Raw genomic sequence first — 22,049 nt, forward strand, 5'->3', positions numbered from 1 at the left:
AGTATGTCTTGTACTTCAGTGGCTTCTCAGCTTCTCTGGATATGGAAAACATGGTTAGCTTTGGAGGGAATTTCCCCTAAAATGTGGTAAAGCAGGGTGGCAAGTACTCTACTGAATGACAACCTCTCGTTTTATTTATGCACCCACAAGTTCTCTATTTCAAATAGTTTTTTAAAACTCTCCTAGGAAATGGATTCATGGTTAGCAGCACCACCAAAAATTAGCTATCCTGTATGTGGTCATAGCTTCCGGAAAAGTGAGGTCTAAACATTAAAACCCATCAATCATTAAGGCTTTAAGGACATTTCATAAAGCCTCACAAAAATGGAACTGGCTGCTCTGCCACAAAATTTGAATCACAGCTAATGAAAGAGGAGAATCTAATTGAGTTTTCAGAATTTCTATTCTTCTGGGCTAGAGGTTGTGCATACGTAACTGTGGGCCAAGTATCTCTACAGTCCGAGATAGGAGAGTTAGCACTTCGGCCAGGAGTCCTTGTAAATGCTAATTATACTTACTGTTCACTTTATGGATCTTATAGGGCCGACTGATTGATCATGTGAAGAAGAAAGCTACCAATCTTCAAAGAGTCTCTTACCTTGTGTTTGATGAAGCAGATCGAATGTTTGACATGGGTTTTGGTATGACTTGAATACCATATCTTCTGCCCTGCCCTGATAATCCCCCTCCTCTTTCTGGCCTTAAAAGGTTTTGTTTTGTTTTGTTTTGTTTCACGATACAGTTCCATATGCTTGGGGTTGCCCGTGCCATTGCCCCAGGTTCCTTCCCACTCTCCATTGATTCCCCTCTGGTTTTACAATGGGTGTCCTTCATGAACAGTCACAGTCCAACATGCTGTGATTGAAGTGTTTCCCAACAACGTAGGCATGGACAGTGTCACAGAGTTCAGCGTATTGTTAGGATATTTTCAGTTTTTTTTTAAGCATAAGAAACTGTAGAAAGTCATGGGTAGGATTAAACTAAGGCACAAGGAGTTTTCTTAAGGAAAGTGTGGTAGTTTTTATTGAGTTGAGGAAATTTGATGGTGCTTTTTAAATGCAGGATATTTTCTGTATACATTCATTTTTATTCACATGTCTTTGATCGTGGAGGTGAAGGTTTGTGCTCTTGTATAAAACATTTGGATAGAAATCGTCCAAGCCCCTTTGCTTTTTCATTGGTGTCTTGGACTTATTCAGCTGTGTGAAAATTCTTAGTAAACATCTTCAGTGACAGGCACACTGCCAAGCACAGGCCAGGTAGACAGAAGGAACGTTCCAGGAGTTTCAAAGTTGCCTTAATTTTTAGCACTTCTTATGAGTATCTTTAATAAAATGACAATTTTCTGGCTTCTCAAGATGTTTTAATAACAGGGTTATAATACTAATTTTACTTTTATTCTTTCAGAGTACCAGGTTCGATCCATAGCAAGTCATGTCCGTCCTGACAGGCAGAGTACGTATGAAGCAATTTTATTATAAAATCACGTTTGTGTTCAGCATGATTAACTATTTGTTTTATAAATGTTCATGTAGCTGTGGAAACAAATGATGAGAATCATAAAGAACAAGACAATGGCTATTTGAATCAGACAAGACTTCAGATCATTGGTTCTAACTTTCTAAATTTTATAGATGATAAAATTAAAGCTCATAAATTAAATTACTTACCCAATTGGTACAGTTTTATCAGTAGTTATGAGTAGCACATGGTACCGCTACACTGATTAATGATCAACTAATTTCTTAATCCAAAATGTAATAAAAACAAAGGCAACTTTTTTTTGTCTAGTGAATCTATTTTTCTTTTTAAGGTTTTTTTTAAAGGCTTATTTATTTTTATTAGATATACAAAGAAGAGGAGAGACAGAGAGAAAGATCCTCTGTCTGCCGATTCACTCTCCAAGTGGCCACAATGGCTAGAACTGACCTGATCCAAATCCAGGAGCCAGAAGCTTCCTCTGGGTCTCCCATGGGGTTGTAGGGTCCCAAAGCTTTGGACCATCCCTGACTGCCTTCCCAGGCCACAAGCAGGGAACTGGATGGGAAGTGGAGCTGCTGGAATTAGAACCGGCACCCATATGGGATCCTGGCACGTGCAAGGCGAGAACTTTAGTCACTAGGCTACTGCACTGGTCGTTACCTTTAAGGGTTTTTTAAAAAAATTATTTGGAAGGCACAGTTAATATGGAGAGGGGAGCAAAGAGAAAGAATCTTCATTTGGTGGTTCACTCTTCAAATGGCTGCAATGGCCAGAGCTGAGCCACATGATGCTTGGAGCCCAGTGCTTCTGTGCCTCCCACATAGGTGCAGGGTCTGAATACTTGGGCCATTGTCTGCTGCTTTCCCAGGTCCATTAGCAGGAAGCTGGAAGTGGAGCATCTTGAACTAAAACCGACATCTATATGGAATGCCCATGTCACAGGTAGAGAGTTAGGATGCCGTGCCACAATGCCAGCTTCTCATGAGTCAGTTCTTTTTTTTTTTTTTTTTTTTTTTTTTTAAGATTTTATTTTTATTATTTTTTTATTGGAAAGGCGGATATACAGAGAGGAGAGACAGAGAGGAAGATCTTCCGTCCGATGATTCACTCCCCAAGTGAGCGCAACGGGCCGATACTATGCCGATCCGAAGCCAGGAGCCTCTTCCGGGTCTCCCACGCGGGTGCAGGGTCCCAAAGCTTTGGGCTGTCTTCGACTGCTTTCCTGGGCCACAAGCAGGGAGCTGGAAGGGAAGCGGGGCCGCCGGGATTAGAACCGGCGCCCATATGGGATCCCGGGCGTGCAAGGCGAGGACCTTTAACCACTTGCGCCACCGCGCCGGGCCCCATGAGTCAGTTCTTAACATTTAGATAGGCTTATGTTAATAAATAAATAAAGTACATAAATAAAAGTTCTGAACATTAATGAAGCTTAGTTTGTATTCAATAAAGTTGTACGGGACCCAGCATGGTGGCTCAATGGCCAAATCCTCACTTTTGTAAGTGTTGGGATCCCATATGGGTACCAGTTCGTGTCTTGGCTCTTGTACTTCCCATCCAGCTCCCTGCTTATGGCCTGGGAATAGGTCATAAGGAAAGCCCAAAGCCTCAGATCCTGCATCCACATGGGGTACCAGGAAGAAGCTCAGCTTCGATAATTGCCGCCACCTAGGGAGTAAACCACTAGATGGAAGATCTTTTCTTTCTGCCTCTACTTCTTTGTGTAAATCTGATCTGCCTTTCCAATAGGAAAAAAAAAAAAAAAAGTCATACTGCTTGTTTAACAGAATTTTTTTTCTTTTAGCCCTCTTATTCAGTGCAACTTTTCGGAAAAAGATTGAAAAATTGGCCCGGGACATCCTGATTGATCCTATTCGAGTGGTCCAGGGAGATATTGGAGAGGTAACATTAAGAAGGGCTGGAAGAAACCTCAGTAGGTTATTTCTCATGTTAATGGAGAAATAAAATTAGTTCTCACTCATGAGAGGAAAAACTAAGATTATGGTATATTTTGTGATGAGGGAGCTTGATTTAGATTTGTAATCAAATACACATACAGATGCAGCAGGAGTTGCAGAATGGTGGTTATTGAAACTGGGTGGTAGATATGTAGGAATTGATTATGCTGATTTCACTTTTAAGCTTGAGAATTTTCCTCATAAAAGATTTTTTTCTTAAATTTTAAAATAGATCCGGTGTTCCTAATTGACCCCCAGTGAAGTATGTTGGGGCTGGCATTTTATTTGTTGGTAGCAGAATGCCTTCTGAAGATAGAATGAGCTGAAAAACCTGGCAAGAAAAAGTTAAATTTCATTTCTTAGTTATACCCATGGCTTTTTGTGGAAATTGCTGTGAATTCAGTTAAAGCTGCTTGGTTTAAATTGCTTGACATTGTCTATTTCAGATTTTGAATGCTTCTTATGTGCAGATATGAATTATGCTGGGAGCAGTTAGGGGAATAAACCAAAAAGCAGTTTACTCATTTGCTATGTGATCATAGTTACATAAAAAGTTGTACAAGATAATGAGGTCTACAAATTAGGTGGATATGTGTACATTCCAGTGGAAGGGGTGAGCAAGGTTACATGAGAGTATGAATCAATTTTGGGCTTGCAGAAAGAAGGCCCAGGAAGGTAGGAGTGGTTCTAGGTACAGCTAAAAAAATGGAAGACCCGGTCCTTGCTGAGGCGCTTGTGGCATCACTGTCAGCAAATGTTTTGTTTCTCCCCCATCAGGCAAATGAAGATGTGACACAGATTGTGGAGATTCTCCACTCTGGGCCCAGTAAATGGAACTGGCTTACGCGGCGACTGGTAGAGTTCACCTCTTCGGGGAGTGTCCTCTTGTTTGTTACTAAAAAAGCAAATGCTGAAGAGCTGGCCAATAATCTTAAGCAGGAGGGTCATAATCTTGGGTTGCTCCATGGGGACATGGATCAGAGTGAGAGAAACAAAGTGATTTCAGACTTCAAGAAGAAGGACATCCCAGTCCTGGTGGCCACAGATGTTGCAGGTAGAGTATGAATTTTTAGTAATTGTTGGTCCCAGCGCTTGTAAGGGACTTGTATCTTACTGTGTAAGGCCTGTGATATGACTGACGAGGAATGCAGACTCTTAGAGTGCTTTGATCTGTTAACTCCAGATTGATAAGAGAAGACTTTGTTTACTCTTAATTTCAGCCCGGGGTCTGGACATCCCTTCAATTAAGACTGTTATTAACTATGATGTGGCACGAGACATTGATACCCATACTCACAGGATTGGCCGCACAGGAAGAGCGGGTGAGAAAGGTGTGGCCTATACCTTACTGACCCCCAAGGACAGCAATTTTGCTGGTGACCTTGTCCGAAACTTGGAAGGAGCAAATCAGCATGTTTCCAAGGAACTCCTAGATCTGGCAATGCAGGTGAGGCCTGGAAACAATTTACTTGTAAATCTAAGCATGAGAGTCGATCAGCAGGTAGAAGCTTTCATTCTGTCACTTTCTCAGATAAATAAACAGATCTTTTTTCTTTAAGATTGATTTGTTGTTTGCAAAGGCACATTTACAAAGGAAGGGAAAGACAGACAAAAAGATCTTCCATCTGCTAGTTCACTCCCCATATGGCTGCAATGGCCAGAGCTGATCTGATCTGAAGCTCAAAGCCAGCAGCTGCTTCCAGGTGTCACACGCGGGTGCAGGGTCCCAGGCCACAAGCAGGGAGCTGAATGGGAAGTGAGCAGCTGGAAATGAAATGGCGTCCATGTGGGATCCCAGTGCTTGAGGAGGAGGATTAAACAGTTGAGCCATTGCGCTGGACCCATAAATAAATCTTTAAAAAAAGAGAGAAAAAGAAAAGAACAGAACAGCCAAGACTTAAACAGTCACTCTCATAGGGATCTTTTCTGTCTTGTCTTCGCTCTGTAAATTTGCCTCTCCAATAAAAATAAATCTTTGGGGGAAAAATAGAACTTTAAGCTAATTTTGGTGTAAAACATTTTTTTTGAAATCTGTGTGTAGACTCCATCATGGGCATTTTAAGAACGTTAATCTCCCCAGAACTGTTTATATTTTTAAGAGAATGTCACTAAATCTGATGAGGAGTGCTGTGATGGTGTGCGAGTTCAGTGAATGCTTTTACACTCTGGGGGGAAATAACATTTTCCGTTCAGCCACCAGTCTTTCTGGAACAATACCCTTGGACTCATTCGAACAGACTTCCTTTCTTGTGATTTTTTTCCCCTGTTGAACCCACGTAATTTTTATGTCCAGTGATACGTTTAGGTTTGAGAAACAAAAATAATTGTGTTTGTCCCAAGGAGGTAGACGTGGCCCGTCTACCTAGTCAACTTCCCTTCCAGGAGAACTTGAAGGGAAAAATAGCAGTAAAGGAAGCCTTAGATGGAGATCTTCTTTTGGCGTTTTGTGGGTTAAACTACCGTGAAGACACCGTTTTGTATGTTGTTAATAGCCCCCCCTCACACTTGCCAAGAAATTTAAGCTGAAGATGAAAAATTTCTTCCCTCCAACCTTGTTTGCACTTTGACCTTGTCCTCTTTTTCTCTGGCCTTCTCTCCCTTCTTCCCTGGCTTAACCTTGAATTGTGTTTAATGCAGAATGCCTGGTTTCGGAAATCTCGCTTCAAAGGAGGGAAAGGCAAAAAGCTCAACATTGGTGGAGGAGGCCTAGGCTACCGGGAGCGGCCTGGCCTGGGCTCCGAGAACTCGGTGAGTGCAGACGAGTGTGGTGCTCTTAGCTTGGGTCCTGGGTACTGGATGAGGTCACGGTTGTTCAATCTGCTCTGGCTGTATTGAATAATCTGTTGGTTCAAGTACATGCAGTGCCTATTCCTAATGCAGCTTTCTGAAGAAGCATCTGTACTTGGCTAACCAGGCTTGCTCAGGAAATTAGTCTCAGATTAGCAGTGATTTTCAGGTTGTTTCCTAGACCACCAGCACGTGCATACTAGTCCCCCACTCCATGTTAGTGAATCAGAAGCTCAGGAAATGGGGCCCAGCAGTTATTTTACAAGCTCCCCAATGCTGACAGGCCCATGTCCTGTTGCTGGAGCGTTACTGTCTACATTCTAGCAGTATCTTGTCGCGACACTCAGGAGTGATCCTTAAACTCTGGGAAATTAATCAGAGAGAGTTCAGAGCTAATTTTTCTCAAAGTCCACATACCATGTCATCCCCCTGTGATATCTTAACTTGCAGTTTTCTGCCATTGTGATTCCTGAGCCGAGAAAGCAAGCTTTCGGTATACTTTGGTGGCATGTTAGGTGGCTTGGAACCTTTAATAAAGACCCTCTACCCTATTCTCCGGATGATGATAATGCAGATGATAGCAGTAGCCAGGGCAATGTTTATAGCAGCCAGGTGGTAAGTGTATAGTAGTTGGTAAAACCAAGATACCTAAGATTACACAATGGTAATGGATGAAACAGAATTCAGAATTCACATCCTCCAGGGTCTTCAGTCAGAACTTGAGTCATCACATAATTGCTGTGTTTGTGGCCTTTTAGCTTTAACAATTCTCCATTAACTAAATGTATTTGGGTCTGTGTGTTTGTGTGCAAATAACAGCTCTGGGCATAATCTGGCTCCATCTCTGATTCTTGGGGTTAAATTCCAGGAAATGAACTACTGTATTGGTACGTAAATATTTTTAAAAGGTTCTTACTTGGAAAGCACAAGTAACTAAGTAACTTTCTAAAAATACCCAGTTGCTATGCAGCTGCCTCTTTAGGCAGTATAAGCTGCCCCAGTCTGTCGTGGTTGTCTTTCCCACTTTCCATTCTCAGGGCTGTACATACTTGTTTTTTAGGACCGAGGAAATAACAACAATGTCATGAGCAATTATGAGGCCTATAAACCCTCCACAGGAGCGATGGGAGACCGGCTGACGGCAATGAAGGCAGCTTTCCAGGTCTGAAATAAGCCTCTGGTTAAGGGTTTTCACATTAGCTCCTGGGCAGGGACTGGGGACCTCGTCTTCTTAGGTGATAACTGGGCTTGTAAGCATGGTGCTGGATTTCAGGTGTTCTCTTCCTTGGGTTTCAAATATAAATGTACAGTTAGAGCTGCAGAAGCCTCTCCTGCTGGGTGAGCATCTGCTGCAGTCTCACGAGAGCCCAGGGCTGCTTGTGCTGCAGCCGTGTTGGCATTCCTCCCAAACTGTCCTAATCTGTCTCACAATAATCACCATATTTTTGGCCCAAATTTCACTGTCTTTTGAACTCTGAACCTGTTTCTTCCGCCTGCCGTTCCTGCTGGCTAGCTGTCCAGTTACTAGCTGGGCCTGAATTTACACAGCTCATTGTCTCCAGACTGTTTCAGTATGGTCTCAAGACTTTTTCCTGTCCCATTAGTGTAGGAACACAGAAATCCTGGTTTAAAATTCAGGTTCAGGGGGTGGTGGGGCAAAAAAAAAATTCAGGATCCATTTCTGATTGGGAGAAAGGTGATACATAATTCATGTATTTATATATCAGCAAGGTATGCAGCCAGGTGTCTTAGCAGACTTCCGAAGTTCAATATATTCATAGAGCAGATGAAAACTGAATAGCCTGTTCATGTCAGATTTTGCTGTCAAAAACATTTGTTTTTCACAATGTTTTATATTTTGAATTACAGAGAATTCTGGCTTTATATGTTGATGTGTGTGTGTGTGTGTGTGTGTTCTAGCCAGTCAGGTGGTAGCAGTATTTTGCTACATTGAGCTGTGAATCTTTTCCTTTGTAGAGCAAGAATAAACAGGCCTGTGCTTTGGGGCACTCAGATCAGCTTTGTCAATGTAGCAGTTTATATGCATAATTGCCAAACGTATGTATTTCGTTTTCTTGGACTTTCATATTTTTCCTGGTGTCTTTTCTCTTTCAGTCACAGTATAAGAGTCACTTTGTGGCAGCCAGCTTAAGCAATCAGAAGGCAGGAAGCTCTACTGCTGGGGCAAGTGGATGGACTAGTGCAGGGAGCTTGAATTCCGTTCCCACTAATTCAGCACAACAGGGCCCCAGTGGTCCCGACAGCCCCGTCACCAATTCCAAAGGTGTCCCAGGCTTTGGCAGTACTGGGAATGCCAGCAACGCCCCTGTGTCGTACCCTTCTGCTGGAGCCCAAGGAGTCAACAATACAGCTTCAGGAAGTAACAGCCGAGAAGGGACAGGGAGTGGCAATGGGAAGAGAGAAAGATACACCGAGAACCGGGGTGGCAGCAGACACAGTCATGGAGAGAGCAGCAGTCGGCATGGAGATGGCCCTCGTCATGGAGATGGTGGTCGTCACGGAGATGGATATCGCTACCCAGAAAGCAGCAGTCGTCATACTGATGGCCATTGGCATGGGGAGAACAGGCATGGAGGAGGTGCAGGCCGGCATGGGGAGAGCCGGGGTGCAAGTGATGGTCGGAATGGGGAAAGCAGGAAGGAAGGTTGTAATCGTGAGAGCAAGACGGACCCCAAAGCGGACAGCAGCAAGATGGACAAGATGGACAAGACAGACAAGACGGACAGCAAGTCAGATAAGACAGCGGATGGTTTTGCTGTCCCAGAGCCACCCAAACGCAAAAAGAGTCGATGGGACAGTTAAGAGATTGTGTGTGAAGCGTGAAGTCAGTTGTCTTTAATTTTATTTTTAGAAAGATTTTGGTAACTAGATGTCTCAGGGCTGGGTTGGGGTCAGATATAAGGACCCCCTGCCCTTAGTGAAGAGCTGGAGTTTTGGAGACATCCCTTCGTCAGAGTCATTTTTCAGATGTTTTCTTGGGAAACTGCTTTGGTCCTGTGATGCAGTGAGAGCAAGCTGGGAAACTTCTTTGGGTTCTAGGTGAGTTGCTGTGAGGGTAAGTTGAGGATACCTTGAGAGAAAGGGCCTTAGAGGGCACAAAACTCACTCTAGGTTTATATTATATGTAGCTTATATTTTTTACTAAAATGTCACCTTACAAACATCTATATAAGTCAGACTTTTTCTTAGCTGTGTGGCCAGGCAGTCCCCTTTGTAGGAGTTGGCTTCTGCAAACCCAGTTGAGCTGTTGGAGGAGGGGAACACGACTTGAACAGATGTGGGTGCTCAGGTTCCCAGGCAGGTCTGTATGCAGCCCTGAGACAGGCACAAGCACGCCCTCCTCCTCCCTCCCCACCAGGCCCCACCAGATTTGGGGGCCCCAGCCCTTATGCTGGGAGGGAAGGGTCCTGGAAACAGGACTGTGATCATCCCAAGTCTGAGATGTTGCTGAATTCAAAATGGAACCCAACAACAGCTTTTTAAAAGTGTCTTCTATTTCATTTTTTTTTAAACTTGCCCCAGTGGTAGTCTTTTCCTGAAATGATTTTGATGATTTTTTGTTCTATCTTGTTTATAAAAAGGAAAATATACAAACTTCAGATTTTGTGACTTTGTGAAGGTTTCTTTAAGATGTGCATTCCTCTGCTTGCTCTGTAGTAAATGTTTTACTGCTGGGACCTGTGGACTGTTTGTCATTTCTGCTTCACCACGGGCTGGCACACGGGAATCTCGGCACACGTGGTATGAGCCAGCAAAAGACACTTCATCTCATCTTGGCTTTATTCAGCTAATAGGTTAATGTTTTGACTTTTCACCCCCCTACACACACACCACATTCCTCAGTGTCTGCAGATGGGATGGGAGAACACTCCTGCTACCCAGGATCACTGCCAGGGTGTGGCTGCCATGTCCTGTTCTCGCCCAACGCTGGGGCTCTGCTCACTTCCGCTTGTGTTTTTTCTTCTGTTCTTTCCTCTGCTGTGCCCTCTGGTCCTTCTTCATCCTGGAGTCCACCACCTTGAAGTGACCTCTGACTCCAGCTGGCCGCCGCACCTTGCGGCCTACGCCTTTTTTGGCTACAACGTAGGTAACTTGGCGTTTCTCCTTGCCCAGTCCGGCCTTCTTGTAGAGACTGCAAAGGAAAACAACCGGTTAGAGGCCTTGCTGTCACCCTTTTAACCTCCTCATGTCCTGGGGTCCTTCCCCCAGTCACCTTCGCAGCTGTGCCACTTTCTCTCGCTCCGAGATGTCCACTGTGTTCACCACAGCCTCAGCCTTCTTCTTGGTCTGCTCCAACTTCTTCAGCATCTGGGAATGTGTTTCAGTCAGTGACCTCTCCCTCGGCCCTGGCCCACACCTGAGCTGCAGGCAGCCCTCCACACTTACCCTCCGTTTCTTTCTAGCCTTGGCCTCAGCCACTTTTTTGATGGGACGTGCGTTGATTTCCCTCCAGCGTTTCCGGTAATGTTCCACTTCCTTCTTGTCAATGGGCAATTGCCGGATCCGGTGCTGTTTTTCTTCCTGCACAAACCACTCTGGAAGCTCCCCTTCCTCTTCATTAAATGCGTACCTAGGCAAGACAGGGCAACAGTCCAGCAACAACCACTGTGGGCTTCTGAAGAAGAAACCACCCACTTCCCCATGGTCTGGTCCCCATTACCGGTTGAAGGAGTTATCTATGAGGTCTCGCTTGGCCTTTTTGGAAGAGGCAATCACAGCTCCCAGAGCCAGGCCTTCAGGATCTAGTATCCGATGTTTTGCTAGGTAGGCAAAGGGCAGACTTGATCTGAGCACTGAAATTTCCCACTGGTCTCCCCACTCCACCCAACCAGGCTGCACTGTGCTCTCACCTGGGTCCTCAATAGGCACTACCTCAAACCCAGCATCATCTGACGGCAGCCCTCGGCTTCGCTTCTTACCACGGGACGCTGCCCAGCTGTGGCGGGCAGAGAACTAAGTGAATATTCTAGTACCCACAGCACAGTCCCAGCTGACCACAACCCCTGCCATCCAGGCTGTACCCCAGGCTGACCAAATTAGAATGTACAGGGCTGTTAAAGGGCTTGTTCTTTAGAGAAATGACTTCAGGCCACTGCTGGATCTCACCTCTCTTCATCCTCACTGCTGCTGCTATCACTGTCTGAGCTGTCATCTCCGACAGGGGGAGCCTCTGTCTCCCCGGAGGCCGTTTCCTGGCCCGGGAGAGACTGTGTTTGAGTCTTCAGATTTAAAGCTGGGGGTGCTGATGGTGGCTGCTGCTCCTGCTTTGGCTGCTTTGGCTGCTGCTGCCGCTCCTTCCGGCGGTTCTCGTGTAACAGCTGAGCCTGGCTGATCTCCAGGGCTTCATCCGCATCATCCTCGATGCCACTGAAGCCATCCTGTGGCGAGGGAACAACCTTCAGCCACCTTTTTCTCAGGGGATGCCAACTTCCTGTCAGCCTAGCCCTCAGCCCTGTACCTTTGAGAACCACAGATTGGCTTGTTCTTCCTGCAGTACTGCCTTTTCCTCGAGTGACACTAGCAGCGGATTCTCTTCTTCCTCTTCCTTATCGTCATCATCTTCAGCAAACTGCACACTGTAAACCAAAGGACAGCAAAAGGAAGCTCAGGGTCCCCGAGTGCTGGCAAGCCCCAGTGGTTCTCAATGAGGGAGGCGTGCTCACTCATACACTTACCGCTTTCGTTCCTTCAGGCTTTCATGTCTCCCGACTCCTGCCAGCTCCTCTGGGTCCAGGTCACTGTCCAAAGATTCCTCCTCCTCCTCAGCATCTGACACATAGATGTCATCCCTTGGCAGATCAGACAGAAATGTGTCTGCAGTGCTCATGTCTCCTTGCATGACTTGCTCTAACAACTGAAACGTGGCAAACATGGTGCTTTAGTCCCATGCTCATTGTCTTAGTTTACCTTAAGCAACACCACCAGACATGAAAACATGCTGTTCTAAGGCACTAACCTGTGTTCAGCGGTAGCACAAACGAGTATTCTGTTAAAGTACCCCCATAGCTCATAAAGCAAATTTTGAAATTTTCTAAAATACTAGTGTTTGTTTTATTTGGGAGAAAGAACTCTACTGGCTCATTCCTCAAATGCTCCCAATGAGCAGAGCCAGAACAGAGTTCAACTCGGGTCACAGCTGCCGCCCAGGGGCTGTATTCTCATGGCTAAAGGCAGAAGCCAGAGCCAGGATTCAGTGCCGGTCCTGTGCTACACGACAAAGGTGCCCTGGTCCTCAGGCTAAATGCCTGCTTGTTGCCTTCCTTCAGTTACTTGGAAAAGGCATTCAGTCACCTCCCAAGGAAGTAACTGTATATATCCCAATTTTCTGCCAAATAAAGGCAGCCAGACAATTTATAGAAATATCTCACCTAGGCAGACTAGAGAAACCTCAAAAATCTATTTTCCTCATGGCAAAGATGGCTGCTATTTTCCTATGTAACCACTGTAGGGAAGAATGCAAAGGCAGGCTGTGGGATTCTGGGTAATGTCTGGCAGCTAGGATGTGGGGACAGCCTGTGTCAGGTCTAGTGTCTCCATGCTCTCCTGCAGGACAAGGGGGACTTAATTAGGCCATTCCCACCACTGGATTAGGAAGCATATTGAGCTGCAGTCACAAAAGCACCACTGCATAGCCTAACAGGGTGAATTAGTCTCAGGGACTTGTGGGGGAGACCCTCTAACTGCGCTTGTAACCCAAGTAGTACCAAGTAGTACCCTGGCTGCATGGATTCTAATCGCAACTCCAGTCCTAATGTGCCAGCTCTTAAAGGATAAATCTAGCACACTCAAATCTGATTTCATCATCCAAGTTTTTCTTTTGGCCTTTGAATCACAGGGTTCCCCCAGTAGCCTTGCCAAGTGATTTCTGTAGTTCAAGGTAGCAACCAAAGCCTGATGATTCACTTTTAGGACATGCAGCTTTGCCGCGGGCACACTCCGAGCATCCTTGGGCCCAGCTCACCTGGTGGCCCCGGATGGTGCGCAGTGAGAACATGCCCGTTTCTCCTTCCTCGGCGATGGAGACCCCGGGCAGGTCCATCTTCAGCTCCACTCGCTCCCGCTGCTTTCTCTGCTCACGCAGCAGCTTCTTTTTCTTCCTGAAGGAAGAGGTCGTGGCTCTAACCTGCCCAGCTCTATTCATGTTTTATTCACATCGGTCACTCTTCTCCAACCTTCTTCACCCAGGAATTTTGCAGTGAGGCTACTACTTAACTCTTCAAATGGCCACAAAAGCCAAGTCTGGGCCAGCTGCAGGCCATGAACTCAATCCAGGTCTCCCATGTGGGTGGTAGGAACTTGACCTAATGTCTGGTGCCTCCCTGGGTGTTCATCAGCATGAAGCAGGAGCTTCAATGGCTGGCCACTAAGCCAAATACCTACCCTGCCTCACCTCACCTCTTTAATTCTGCCACCTCCTGGGCTTTCATCTCAGCCAGTGTCCGGTCCAGCTGCTCTTCCTCCTCCTCCTCCTTAGAGGGTTTTTCTGGGATCCCAGCTGTTGACTCCTCCTCATCATCATCTTCCTCTTCTCCTGAACTGAGGCTGACAGAACGATCCAGAAGTTTTGTCAGTTTGCCAGAGGCTTCATCTAGTCAGCATCTACTTTGGTTTAGCTCCACCCTCACCTGATGTCCAGAGCCTTTGCTTGCTCCTTCAGCTTCTTGGCCACATGGCGCCGAAGCTTTGTTCTCCAGTTCAGGAGGGACCTGTCAGAGAAATAGGATTGGTCCATGTGTCTGCCCCCTCTAGCACCCTCTAGCACACCGGCATGGCTTCCACAGGCTTCTCCCCTGCTGCATACCTGAGCTCCTTGCGTCCCAGCACCTTGATGTCCTGACAGCAGGCCCGGATGTCCTCGGTGGTAGCTGGGTGCTGTGCCAGCTCTTCATCATCCAGCGAGATCTTTTAGGGGGAAGGGAAGGAGTCAGGATGTTTCCAGGCCATGGTTATGGGGCTCTCCTACAACCTTCAAAGTCTGGGAACTCACCTCACTGGCTTTGGAGAGGAAGTCGACAGGGTTGGCAGCTCGGAGGAAATCGCTGACTGAGGTGCGGTGATAGAGGGTGAGATCACCCTCTGCGTAGCCTTCAGCCTTAGTGAGAGAAATGAGGCTGCCTGGCAGTCCCTTGTAAGATATCTACAGGACCACCAGGCTCAGTCTCCCCAGAGTTCCAGAACCCTCTCCACCAAACACACCTTTGGCTTCTTCTTGGTCACCAACTCAGTAACAGTTTTAGCCTGGACTTCAACCTCCTTGAAAGCAAATTTTGGATCAAAGAATTTACTGTCAACCTTATCAGGAGCCAGGAATCCTAAAAAGACATAATAATAAAATGCATGCTGCAGGGAGGGGCAGGCTTTGTGGTGCCACTTTGGACACTTGCATCCCACATTAGATGCCACTGAGTTCTGGCCACTCTGCTTCCAATCCAGCTTCCTGCCAGCGCATTTTGGGAGATGGCAGAAGACGGCTTGGGTATTTTGGTTCTGCCACCCAAGTGGGAAGTGCACAGAGGGCTCTCTGGGTTTTTAGTGCAGGCCTAGCCCCGGCCCTGGCTACTGCAGCATTTATGGAGTGAGCCAGCAAATGGAAAAATCTCTATGTCTGTGGCTCTGTAGATGCAAAATAAACACTTTAAAAAAAAATTGTGCTTTGATAGTTGGGCAGCTAGTCAACAGAAAGCTCAAAGGGAAGCCCACCTTGACAGACAACAAAGATCTCTGCAGATTCATGGCGGGAGGCCTGGGGTTTGGTGGCCTGGACACGGCGGAACAGCTGCTGGAAGATCCATAGCAGAGGCTGGTAGTCGCGGGAGCGGAAGACCTTTGTGATGAAGTAGCCACCACGGGCCAGAAAATCACAAGCCAAACGCAGAGCCATCAGCGTGAGGTGGGCTGCAGGAGAGACGTGGGCAGCTGAGGCCCTCTGTAGCCTGGGATGACGTGACCACCCTACTCTCCAGGACCCACATTCCCAGCACCTTGTGAGTAAGCATCATGGACCCAGCTGGCCCCAACGTTGGGGGCCCCATCATTGAGCACAACGTCAACCTTCCAGGTCTTCAGCTCCTTTCTCAGGGCCTAGAGAAGGGAAGGGATCACTGTGACAGGAAGAGTGGCTACGAGTGAAGACCCTGACTCAGCCACTGGTCCCCCTTCCCCCAGCAGCTTGTTGGGTGTCCACTATGAGTCAAATCCTATTACGGGCACAGGGCTCCCCAACAGTAACAAAAACGCCACCCTATCTTTGTGTCGCTTAGAGTTCTACAGTGAGCCCTCACCCACAGCTAGGGGACACAAGGGCTACCATGGTCTTGTCACACAGATGTTCTGCAGGAACTTGCTCAGAGCACGATAAACGAGTTTTCACCTCTGCAGGATTTGGGGAATTGGAAGCTGGAGACGATCATCACCTGCCTACAGCGTTCCGTCGTGATGTCCTCCTGCAGGGTCACCACGTTGGGCAGAGGCTTGATGGGCACCAGGTCCACTCCTGGAAAAGATGGAGGTATTAGTATTCCACAGCTCTATCGCCAGCAGGAAGGAGGGACATGGAGGATGAAGGCTAGGGCTCACACCCTCCAGACAGCCTCCCGTCACTCACCCACAATAAGACTGGATACAGGCATAAACTTGGCAGCCACCTGCAGCCTACAACAGAAGCAGATTCCTGCCTTGGCAACACGACCCCTCACCTCTGGTGTCAGGAGCCCTTGCCAAGTAAAATAGTCCCAGAGTGTGTCCCGGGTGCACACTCCAGGGTTTAGGAGACCTGCGCTTAGCAGGAGACAGATCAGGCTATGGTTACTGCGGGTGGATCGTAAATCTTTTCCCCAACACCAACACAACCACTGTTCACAGGAGTGAGCGCGTAGGAGTTAACGCACCATCCTCCCGGCGCCGCACACAGGTCCAGCAAGGCGCGGGCTTTCTGCAGGAACTGAAAACGCCGATTCAACTGGATGAGCTTGAAAGCAGAGCGGGAACGGTAGCCTGCAGCGGCGGCGACACGGTCATCAGGTGGCCGGGTCTCACAGCCCGCCACCCGCTGCTGCCCGAGAACGCAATACCGCGCAAGGGGGACACGCGCTGCGGCGCAGACCCCGGCTCACCCGTCTCCTTCGCCAGGTGATAGAACTTGTCTCGTCGGCTCTTGCCGACTTTGCCCTTCTTGCCCATGGCGGGACGAGGAAGTGCCACTCAACCTGCGCAGAAACAGTCCGACCTCGAAGCGCTACCTCCCGCCTGCCGCGAGCCCGTCCGCGCGGTCACCGGGGAGCAGAATTCCCACACGATCACCGCCACCCAGAACCGCCTTGCCCACCCGAAGAGCCGCACATGGAAGCAGCAGGCAAATGTACTTCCGCTTCCGCTGACGCCGCCTACGTCGCTGGCGCCGAGGTTTCCGCCATTTCGGGAGTGGCCATTAAGTTTTCTCTACGTCACTTTCCTCATTGTAGAAGTTGAACGTTAACATCAGGAATGCAGATTACAAGAAATAAAAAGTATTTTAGGGAAGCGATACTTTGCAATTCCATTCCCTCCTTAAACTCTTTCCCAAACTCCTGAACTCCAGTAGCCGCCCTTCCCAGCATGGCCCTTATTATTTACTGTTACCTTTCTCTCACTCTAACACCCTTTGACCCGGAACTCCTCTCTGCCGGGTCGTCAGCCCCGCCCTCCCACTCCGCTTCCGCGCCTGCGCTCCTAGGCGCCCGGGAGGCCGGCGGTCTCCCGTGAAAAGCGAAGATGGCGCTGGACGGGCCGGAGCAGGTGCGGTGTCGGGGCAGGGCCGGGGCTGCAGGAGGAAGGGCATTGTCCGAGGTGCCGGGGAGCGGGCCGCCCCGGGGGTTTCTAGTGGGGTCTCGGATGGCCGTACTCGTTCAGGCCGGGCCCTGCGCTGGGGCAGGATCTGCTGTGTCAGCGCCGCGCGTCGTGGGCCGGCAGTGCTGGGCGAGAAGGAATCGCAAAAGCCGAGTGAATGGGAGCAGGGGGACGGGACGTCCGTCCTCCCCCGGGGCTCCGTCCGCAGCGATCACGCCTGTTGGCGGAGCGCTTGACACGGCGTCTGGTTCTCCTTGGAGTCCAGGGAGGGGGCAGGCGGCGGTTAGAGGAAAACGGAGTGATCGGAGGGAGGGATGGGGGCGTTCAGAAGCCGAATCGTCGGCCCAAGCTCCTCTTACACACAGAACTGCTCGCTGGAAGCTTCGTGGTGAGGGGCCCTGGACGTACCTGCTTCCTGGTGGCTGTGGGGTGTGTTGAGTGATGACCCCGTGTTTTCAGATGGAGCTGGAAGAGGGGAAGGCGGGCAGCGGACTGCGCCAGTATTACCTGTCCAAGATCGAAGAGCTGCAGGTGAGGGCAGCCCCAGCGGGGGCGGGAAGTGGATTGAGGATGCCTCTCATTGGGGGAGGGCCAGGGGGAGAGCTTGTGCGTTAGTTTTTAGGATCTGGATGAGTAGAAGTATAAAGGAATATAAAACACACGCTAACCGTCTCTTGTCTGTGGGGCCCCACTCCCTCTGCAGCTTGCTGAAGGACTAGGTCAGTGCCAGGCCTGTTTGATCCATCTACATGCCCACGGTTGATCACCTCTGAGGAATTAATTCTCTTTAATAATGAGTTTGATTGGGCTGTGTATTCCTTTTTTGTTGTTGTTTGTTTTTGCTTTTTTCTGGGCTGTGTATTCCTACCCTGTCTCTTTCCTGACATTCTTTATCTTTCTTCTCCAGTCTGCATCTGATCATTCTACTTCATTGTAAAAATGAGCTTATTTGGTTTAAATTGCAGAAAATTTAAGTACTTAGAGTCGACACGCAGGGGCCAGTACAGTGGCTCCACAGCTGATCTTCCACCCTGTGATGCCAGCATCGCATATGGGTGCCAGTTCCTGGCCTGTCTACTCCACTTCCCATCCATCTCCCTGCTTGTGGCCTGTGAAGGATGGCCCAAAGCCTTGGGGTCCTGCACCCAAGTGGGAAACCTGGAAGAAGCTCCTGGCTCCAACTTTGAATATGCCCAGCTCTGGCCATCACATTTATTTGGGGAGTGAACCAGCAGTTGGGAAGACCTTCTCTCCCTGGAAAATATGTCTTTCCAATAAAAATAAGTAAGTCTTAAAAAAAGAGAGAATGTTAACAGAAGAGGGGCTGCTGGCTGCAGGGCAGCCCTGTTGGAAGGAATGTAGATGAAAGGGGCTTTTTTGTTGTTGTTTGGTTTGGTTCTTCAATTTATGTGAACAATCTTCCATCTGCCAGTTTACTTCTCCAAGTGCCCACAACGGCCAGAGCTGGGCCTGACTCCCCGCTAGGTCTCCCATGTGCTGAGCCCTCAACCTGTGGCCTTCCCAGGGTGCACGTTAGTGCAGCTGGTATCGGAACTGTAGCCAGGGCTGCAGCCAGGCACTGGTGTGGCACTCTAGTGTGGGCATCTCACTGCTGTGCTGAATGCCAGCTCCTGGAGGAATCTTACATAGCGAGAGGCATGGGCTCTGCAAATGAAGTGATCAGGAAAGTGTTAGGGCAGGGTATGAGCAGAGTATGAGGGGTCTGGAAGATACTGACAGCATCCAGACTGGATGGAAGAATCTAGCAACCAGCCCACTGGTCAGAACAGGGCCCTAGAAATTAGGGCCTGGAGAAATAAGAAAATCATTACTGTGGCTTAGGAAAACTTCAGAGTTCCAGGTGTGCTTACATGTATTATTTGAGTATTTGGTTTCCTTTAAAAAAAAAAGATTTATTTGGAAGGCAGAGTTACAGAGACAGACCTTCCATCTGCTGGGCACTCTGTCCTGGGCTGGGCCAGGCCATACCCAAGTTTGGAGACAGGAGCCTTACCCAAGTCTCCCACGTGGGTCAGCAGCCCAGGCATTTGGGCCGTCCTCCACTGTGTTCCCAGGTGCATCAGCAGGGAGCTAAATTGGAAGCAGAGTCGCCGCAGTTCAAACTAGCGCTCACATGGGATGCCAGTGCTGCTGACAGTGGCTTAATGTGCAGTGCCAGCCCTGGGCTTCCATTTTTGGAGCCATTTCGTGTGTGATTTTGTTTGTCCACCTTAATCGCCTGACAACAAGTGGGTTTGCTGGTGCCACAGCCCGGTGCAATTTTCTGACAGCTCTAGTTGAGGTCATTGAGATACCTCACCTTGGCATTGTCTCATTTTCCAGAGCAGCTGTGCTAGAACTCTGGTTTCTGTTGGATCACACTGCCCCCATCTCCCCCCTCACAAAGCCTGCACAAATCAGCTGTAGCTCTTCAGCGAAATTCCGTTCCCCACGGGCCAGTGAGAGCCTTTCAGAATGGCTGCCCTGGACTTCACGGGGCTGTAGGACAGGAGGGGTCACCAAGCGCGCAGCTGCCCTGGACCCTTCCGTCCGCTCCCACTCCCGGTCTGGCTCTTGGCTAAGAACACCCCCATTTGCCTCTTGCCCTCCACAGCTGATTGTGAATGATAAGAGCCAAAACCTCCGCCGGCTTCAGGCACAAAGGAATGAGCTGAATGCCAAAGGTGAGGGCGAGGGTGGGGACCTGCCTGAGGTCCGACTGCTCGGGATCTCCATGCAGCACCTGTGGAGTCTCCTGGTCTGATCATGTGCCAGCATGACCCTCTTATGAATGTGGGCTTTAAGTCGGGGGCAGGGCCTTTCTGCAGTGTTTGTGTGTAGAAGCTGGGTGACTGGTTGTGTTTGTGTCTAGTTCGCCTGTTGCGGGAGGAGCTGCAGCTGCTGCAGGAGCAGGGCTCCTACGTGGGGGAGGTGGTCCGGGCCATGGATAAGAAGAAGGTGTTGGTCAAGGTAAAGTCACTTCCCCGGGGCCCAGCCCGTTGCCCCCAGCATCCCACTATCAAGGGGTCTCAGGAAGACGGCATTGTGTGTCCAGCTGTTAACGCTAGGACTGTCACGGGTCTCCCTGGGGAGGGTGACCACCTGGTGGTCAGGGAAGAACAGGAAATCTCTTTCAGGTACATCCCGAGGGCAAGTTTGTTGTGGACGTGGACAAGAATATTGACATCAACGATGTGAGTGTGGTGGGTCAGGTAAGGGTGGGCGCAGCTGCCATCACTGCACTACCCAAAACTTGCTCGCTTCTCAGGTGACACCCAACTGCCGGGTGGCCCTAAGGAATGACAGCTACACACTGCACAAGATCCTGCCCAACAAGGTGGACCCCCTAGTGTCACTGATGATGGTGGAGAAAGTGCCAGACTCCACATATGAGATGATCGGTGGACTGGACAAGCAGATCAAGGAGATCAAGGAAGTGATTGAGCTGCCAGTCAAGCACCCTGAGCTCTTTGAAGCCCTGGGCATTGCCCAGCCCAAGGTGAGGGGCCAGGCTAGACTCCATCCCACCCAGACCAGATGCAGGGGTTGGAGTGAGCCGCCTTGGCCCGTGTGCGCTGCCCTTTGCTGCTGGGCGGGAGGCCCAGTCTAGAAGGGCCCATGGTGTTCATCTTCTCTAACACAGGAGGGGAACCTTTTTTCTGCCAAGGTTCATTTGGGGACCATTCACAGTTGTCAGCCGGAAGTCCAATATATGTGAACAGCCTGAAATTTGAGTCTCACCTGCAGCTGCCTCAGCAGGACCAGCCATGACCAGGCGTTCCCACCCCTGACCCCTGCTTCCCTCTAGGGAGTGCTGCTCTATGGGCCCCCGGGCACCGGGAAGACCTTGCTGGCTCGGGCTGTGGCTCACCATACCGACTGTACCTTCATCCGTGTCTCTGGGTCTGAACTGGTACAGAAATTCATCGGGGAAGGTAATGGCAACTAGGACCATGCTGAGAACCAAGCAGAAGTGTGGGCAGGAGGAACTTGTAACACCCTGATGGCCCTTGGCTTCTGTGCAGGGGCGAGAATGGTGAGGGAGCTGTTCGTCATGGCGCGGGAACACGCTCCCTCCATCATCTTCATGGATGAGATTGACTCCATCGGTTCCTCGCGCCTCGAGGGTGGCTCTGGGGGGGACAGTGAAGTGCAGCGCACCATGCTGGAGCTGCTCAACCAGCTGGATGGCTTCGAGGCCACTAAGAACATCAAGGTAAGGCCACTTCGATGGGCAGGCCCAGGATGGCCCTCGGAGCTGGGCAGGCCCAGGCACTTAGCTGACTTCACCACCTTTCTGTACCCAGGTCATCATGGCCACTAACCGGATTGACATCTTAGATTCTGCACTGCTTCGCCCAGGGCGCATTGACAGGAAAATCGAATTCCCGCCCCCCAATGAAGAGGTCTGTGAGGGACAGTGCCTACTGTGGCCCAAGGCTACGGGGTGGGTTGTGGGGCTCAGCCCTTTCCTCTTCCATCTCTAGGCTCGACTGGACATTCTGAAGATCCATTCTCGGAAAATGAACCTGACCCGAGGGATCAACCTGAGGAAGATTGCTGAGCTGATGCCAGGAGCATCAGGGGCTGAAGTGAAGGTGCTCGGGGAGCCAGGGCCCCAGCTGGGGGTGGGAGGAAACTCCAGGCCTCAGGGGACAGGAGGGGAGGCTCAAGTTGCTTTCCCTGCTTAGGGTGTGTGCACGGAGGCTGGCATGTATGCCCTGCGGGAACGGCGAGTCCATGTCACCCAGGAGGACTTTGAGATGGCAGTTGCAAAGGTACAGCCCCTGACCTTGCCTCAGCTGCTGGGAGACTGTGTGCCCAGGATTCATGATCTAATTCTCTTTTTCTCCAGGTCATGCAGAAGGATAGTGAGAAAAACATGTCCATTAAGAAACTGTGGAAGTGAGTTCTCATGCTTGGCATGGACCCCTCAAATAAAGCTCTGTGGTGTAAGCCCTGTCAGGACTCCGCTCCGTT

At 49.3% G+C, this 22,049-nt stretch overlaps 3 protein-coding genes across 5 annotated transcripts in view; 2 read left to right on the forward strand and 1 right to left on the reverse strand.

The window, feature by feature from the left end:
- The window catches only part of DDX42 (DEAD-box helicase 42), a 32,655-nt gene extending 22,733 nt beyond the window's left edge, over window positions 1-9,922 (forward strand). For both annotated transcript variants that reach the window (XM_040989471.1, XM_040989472.1), the window contains exons 11-18: window positions 542-641; window positions 1,408-1,455; window positions 3,284-3,381; window positions 4,215-4,491; window positions 4,658-4,884; window positions 6,075-6,185; window positions 7,285-7,386; window positions 8,340-9,922. In XM_040989471.1, coding sequence (XP_040845405.1) covers window positions 542-641; window positions 1,408-1,455; window positions 3,284-3,381; window positions 4,215-4,491; window positions 4,658-4,884; window positions 6,075-6,185; window positions 7,285-7,386; window positions 8,340-9,047 — 1,671 coding nt within the window. In that variant the 3' untranslated portion in view covers window positions 9,048-9,922. The remainder of the gene's footprint in view (window positions 1-541; window positions 642-1,407; window positions 1,456-3,283; window positions 3,382-4,214; window positions 4,492-4,657; window positions 4,885-6,074; window positions 6,186-7,284; window positions 7,387-8,339) is intronic.
- An 83-nt stretch (window positions 9,923-10,005) lies between these two features.
- FTSJ3 (FtsJ RNA 2'-O-methyltransferase 3) lies at window positions 10,006-16,757 on the reverse strand. Its single transcript, XM_040989473.1, has 20 exons — window positions 16,358-16,757; window positions 16,133-16,238; window positions 15,850-15,896; window positions 15,659-15,738; window positions 15,227-15,326; window positions 14,946-15,140; window positions 14,442-14,557; window positions 14,233-14,337; window positions 14,047-14,147; window positions 13,871-13,951; window positions 13,641-13,787; window positions 13,207-13,342; window positions 11,921-12,099; window positions 11,704-11,821; window positions 11,352-11,623; window positions 11,096-11,181; window positions 10,906-11,005; window positions 10,632-10,815; window positions 10,459-10,553; window positions 10,006-10,377 (listed from the first exon to the last, which is right to left on the reverse strand). Exons 1-20 carry the CDS (start codon window positions 16,422-16,424, stop codon window positions 10,185-10,187), a joined length of 2,508 nt encoding a protein of 835 aa, XP_040845407.1. The 5' UTR covers window positions 16,425-16,757; the 3' UTR covers window positions 10,006-10,184.
- PSMC5 (proteasome 26S subunit, ATPase 5) lies at window positions 14,710-22,025 on the forward strand. Of its 2 annotated transcripts, XM_040989493.1 has the most exons (14): window positions 14,710-14,721; window positions 15,571-15,572; window positions 16,968-17,018; window positions 17,529-17,600; window positions 19,684-19,753; window positions 19,942-20,039; window positions 20,207-20,263; window positions 20,338-20,568; window positions 20,878-21,004; window positions 21,095-21,285; window positions 21,377-21,475; window positions 21,557-21,667; window positions 21,761-21,847; window positions 21,925-22,025. In XM_040989493.1, exons 3-14 carry the CDS (start codon window positions 16,995-16,997, stop codon window positions 21,976-21,978), a joined length of 1,221 nt encoding a protein of 406 aa, XP_040845427.1. In that variant the 5' UTR covers window positions 14,710-14,721; window positions 15,571-15,572; window positions 16,968-16,994; the 3' UTR covers window positions 21,979-22,025. The 2 variants fall into 2 exon arrangements, with proteins under 2 accessions (XP_040845427.1, XP_040845426.1); XM_040989492.1 differs by lacking the exons at window positions 14,710-14,721; window positions 15,571-15,572 and having other exon boundaries at window positions 16,920-17,018.
- The last annotated feature ends 24 nt before the right edge of the window (window positions 22,026-22,049 follow it).

This window comes from Ochotona curzoniae, unplaced genomic scaffold, assembly GCF_017591425.1.
Source record: "Ochotona curzoniae isolate NIBS_2020 unplaced genomic scaffold, NIBS_Ocur_1.0 contig_523, whole genome shotgun sequence".
NCBI classification, from domain to species: domain Eukaryota; kingdom Metazoa; phylum Chordata; class Mammalia; order Lagomorpha; family Ochotonidae; genus Ochotona; species Ochotona curzoniae.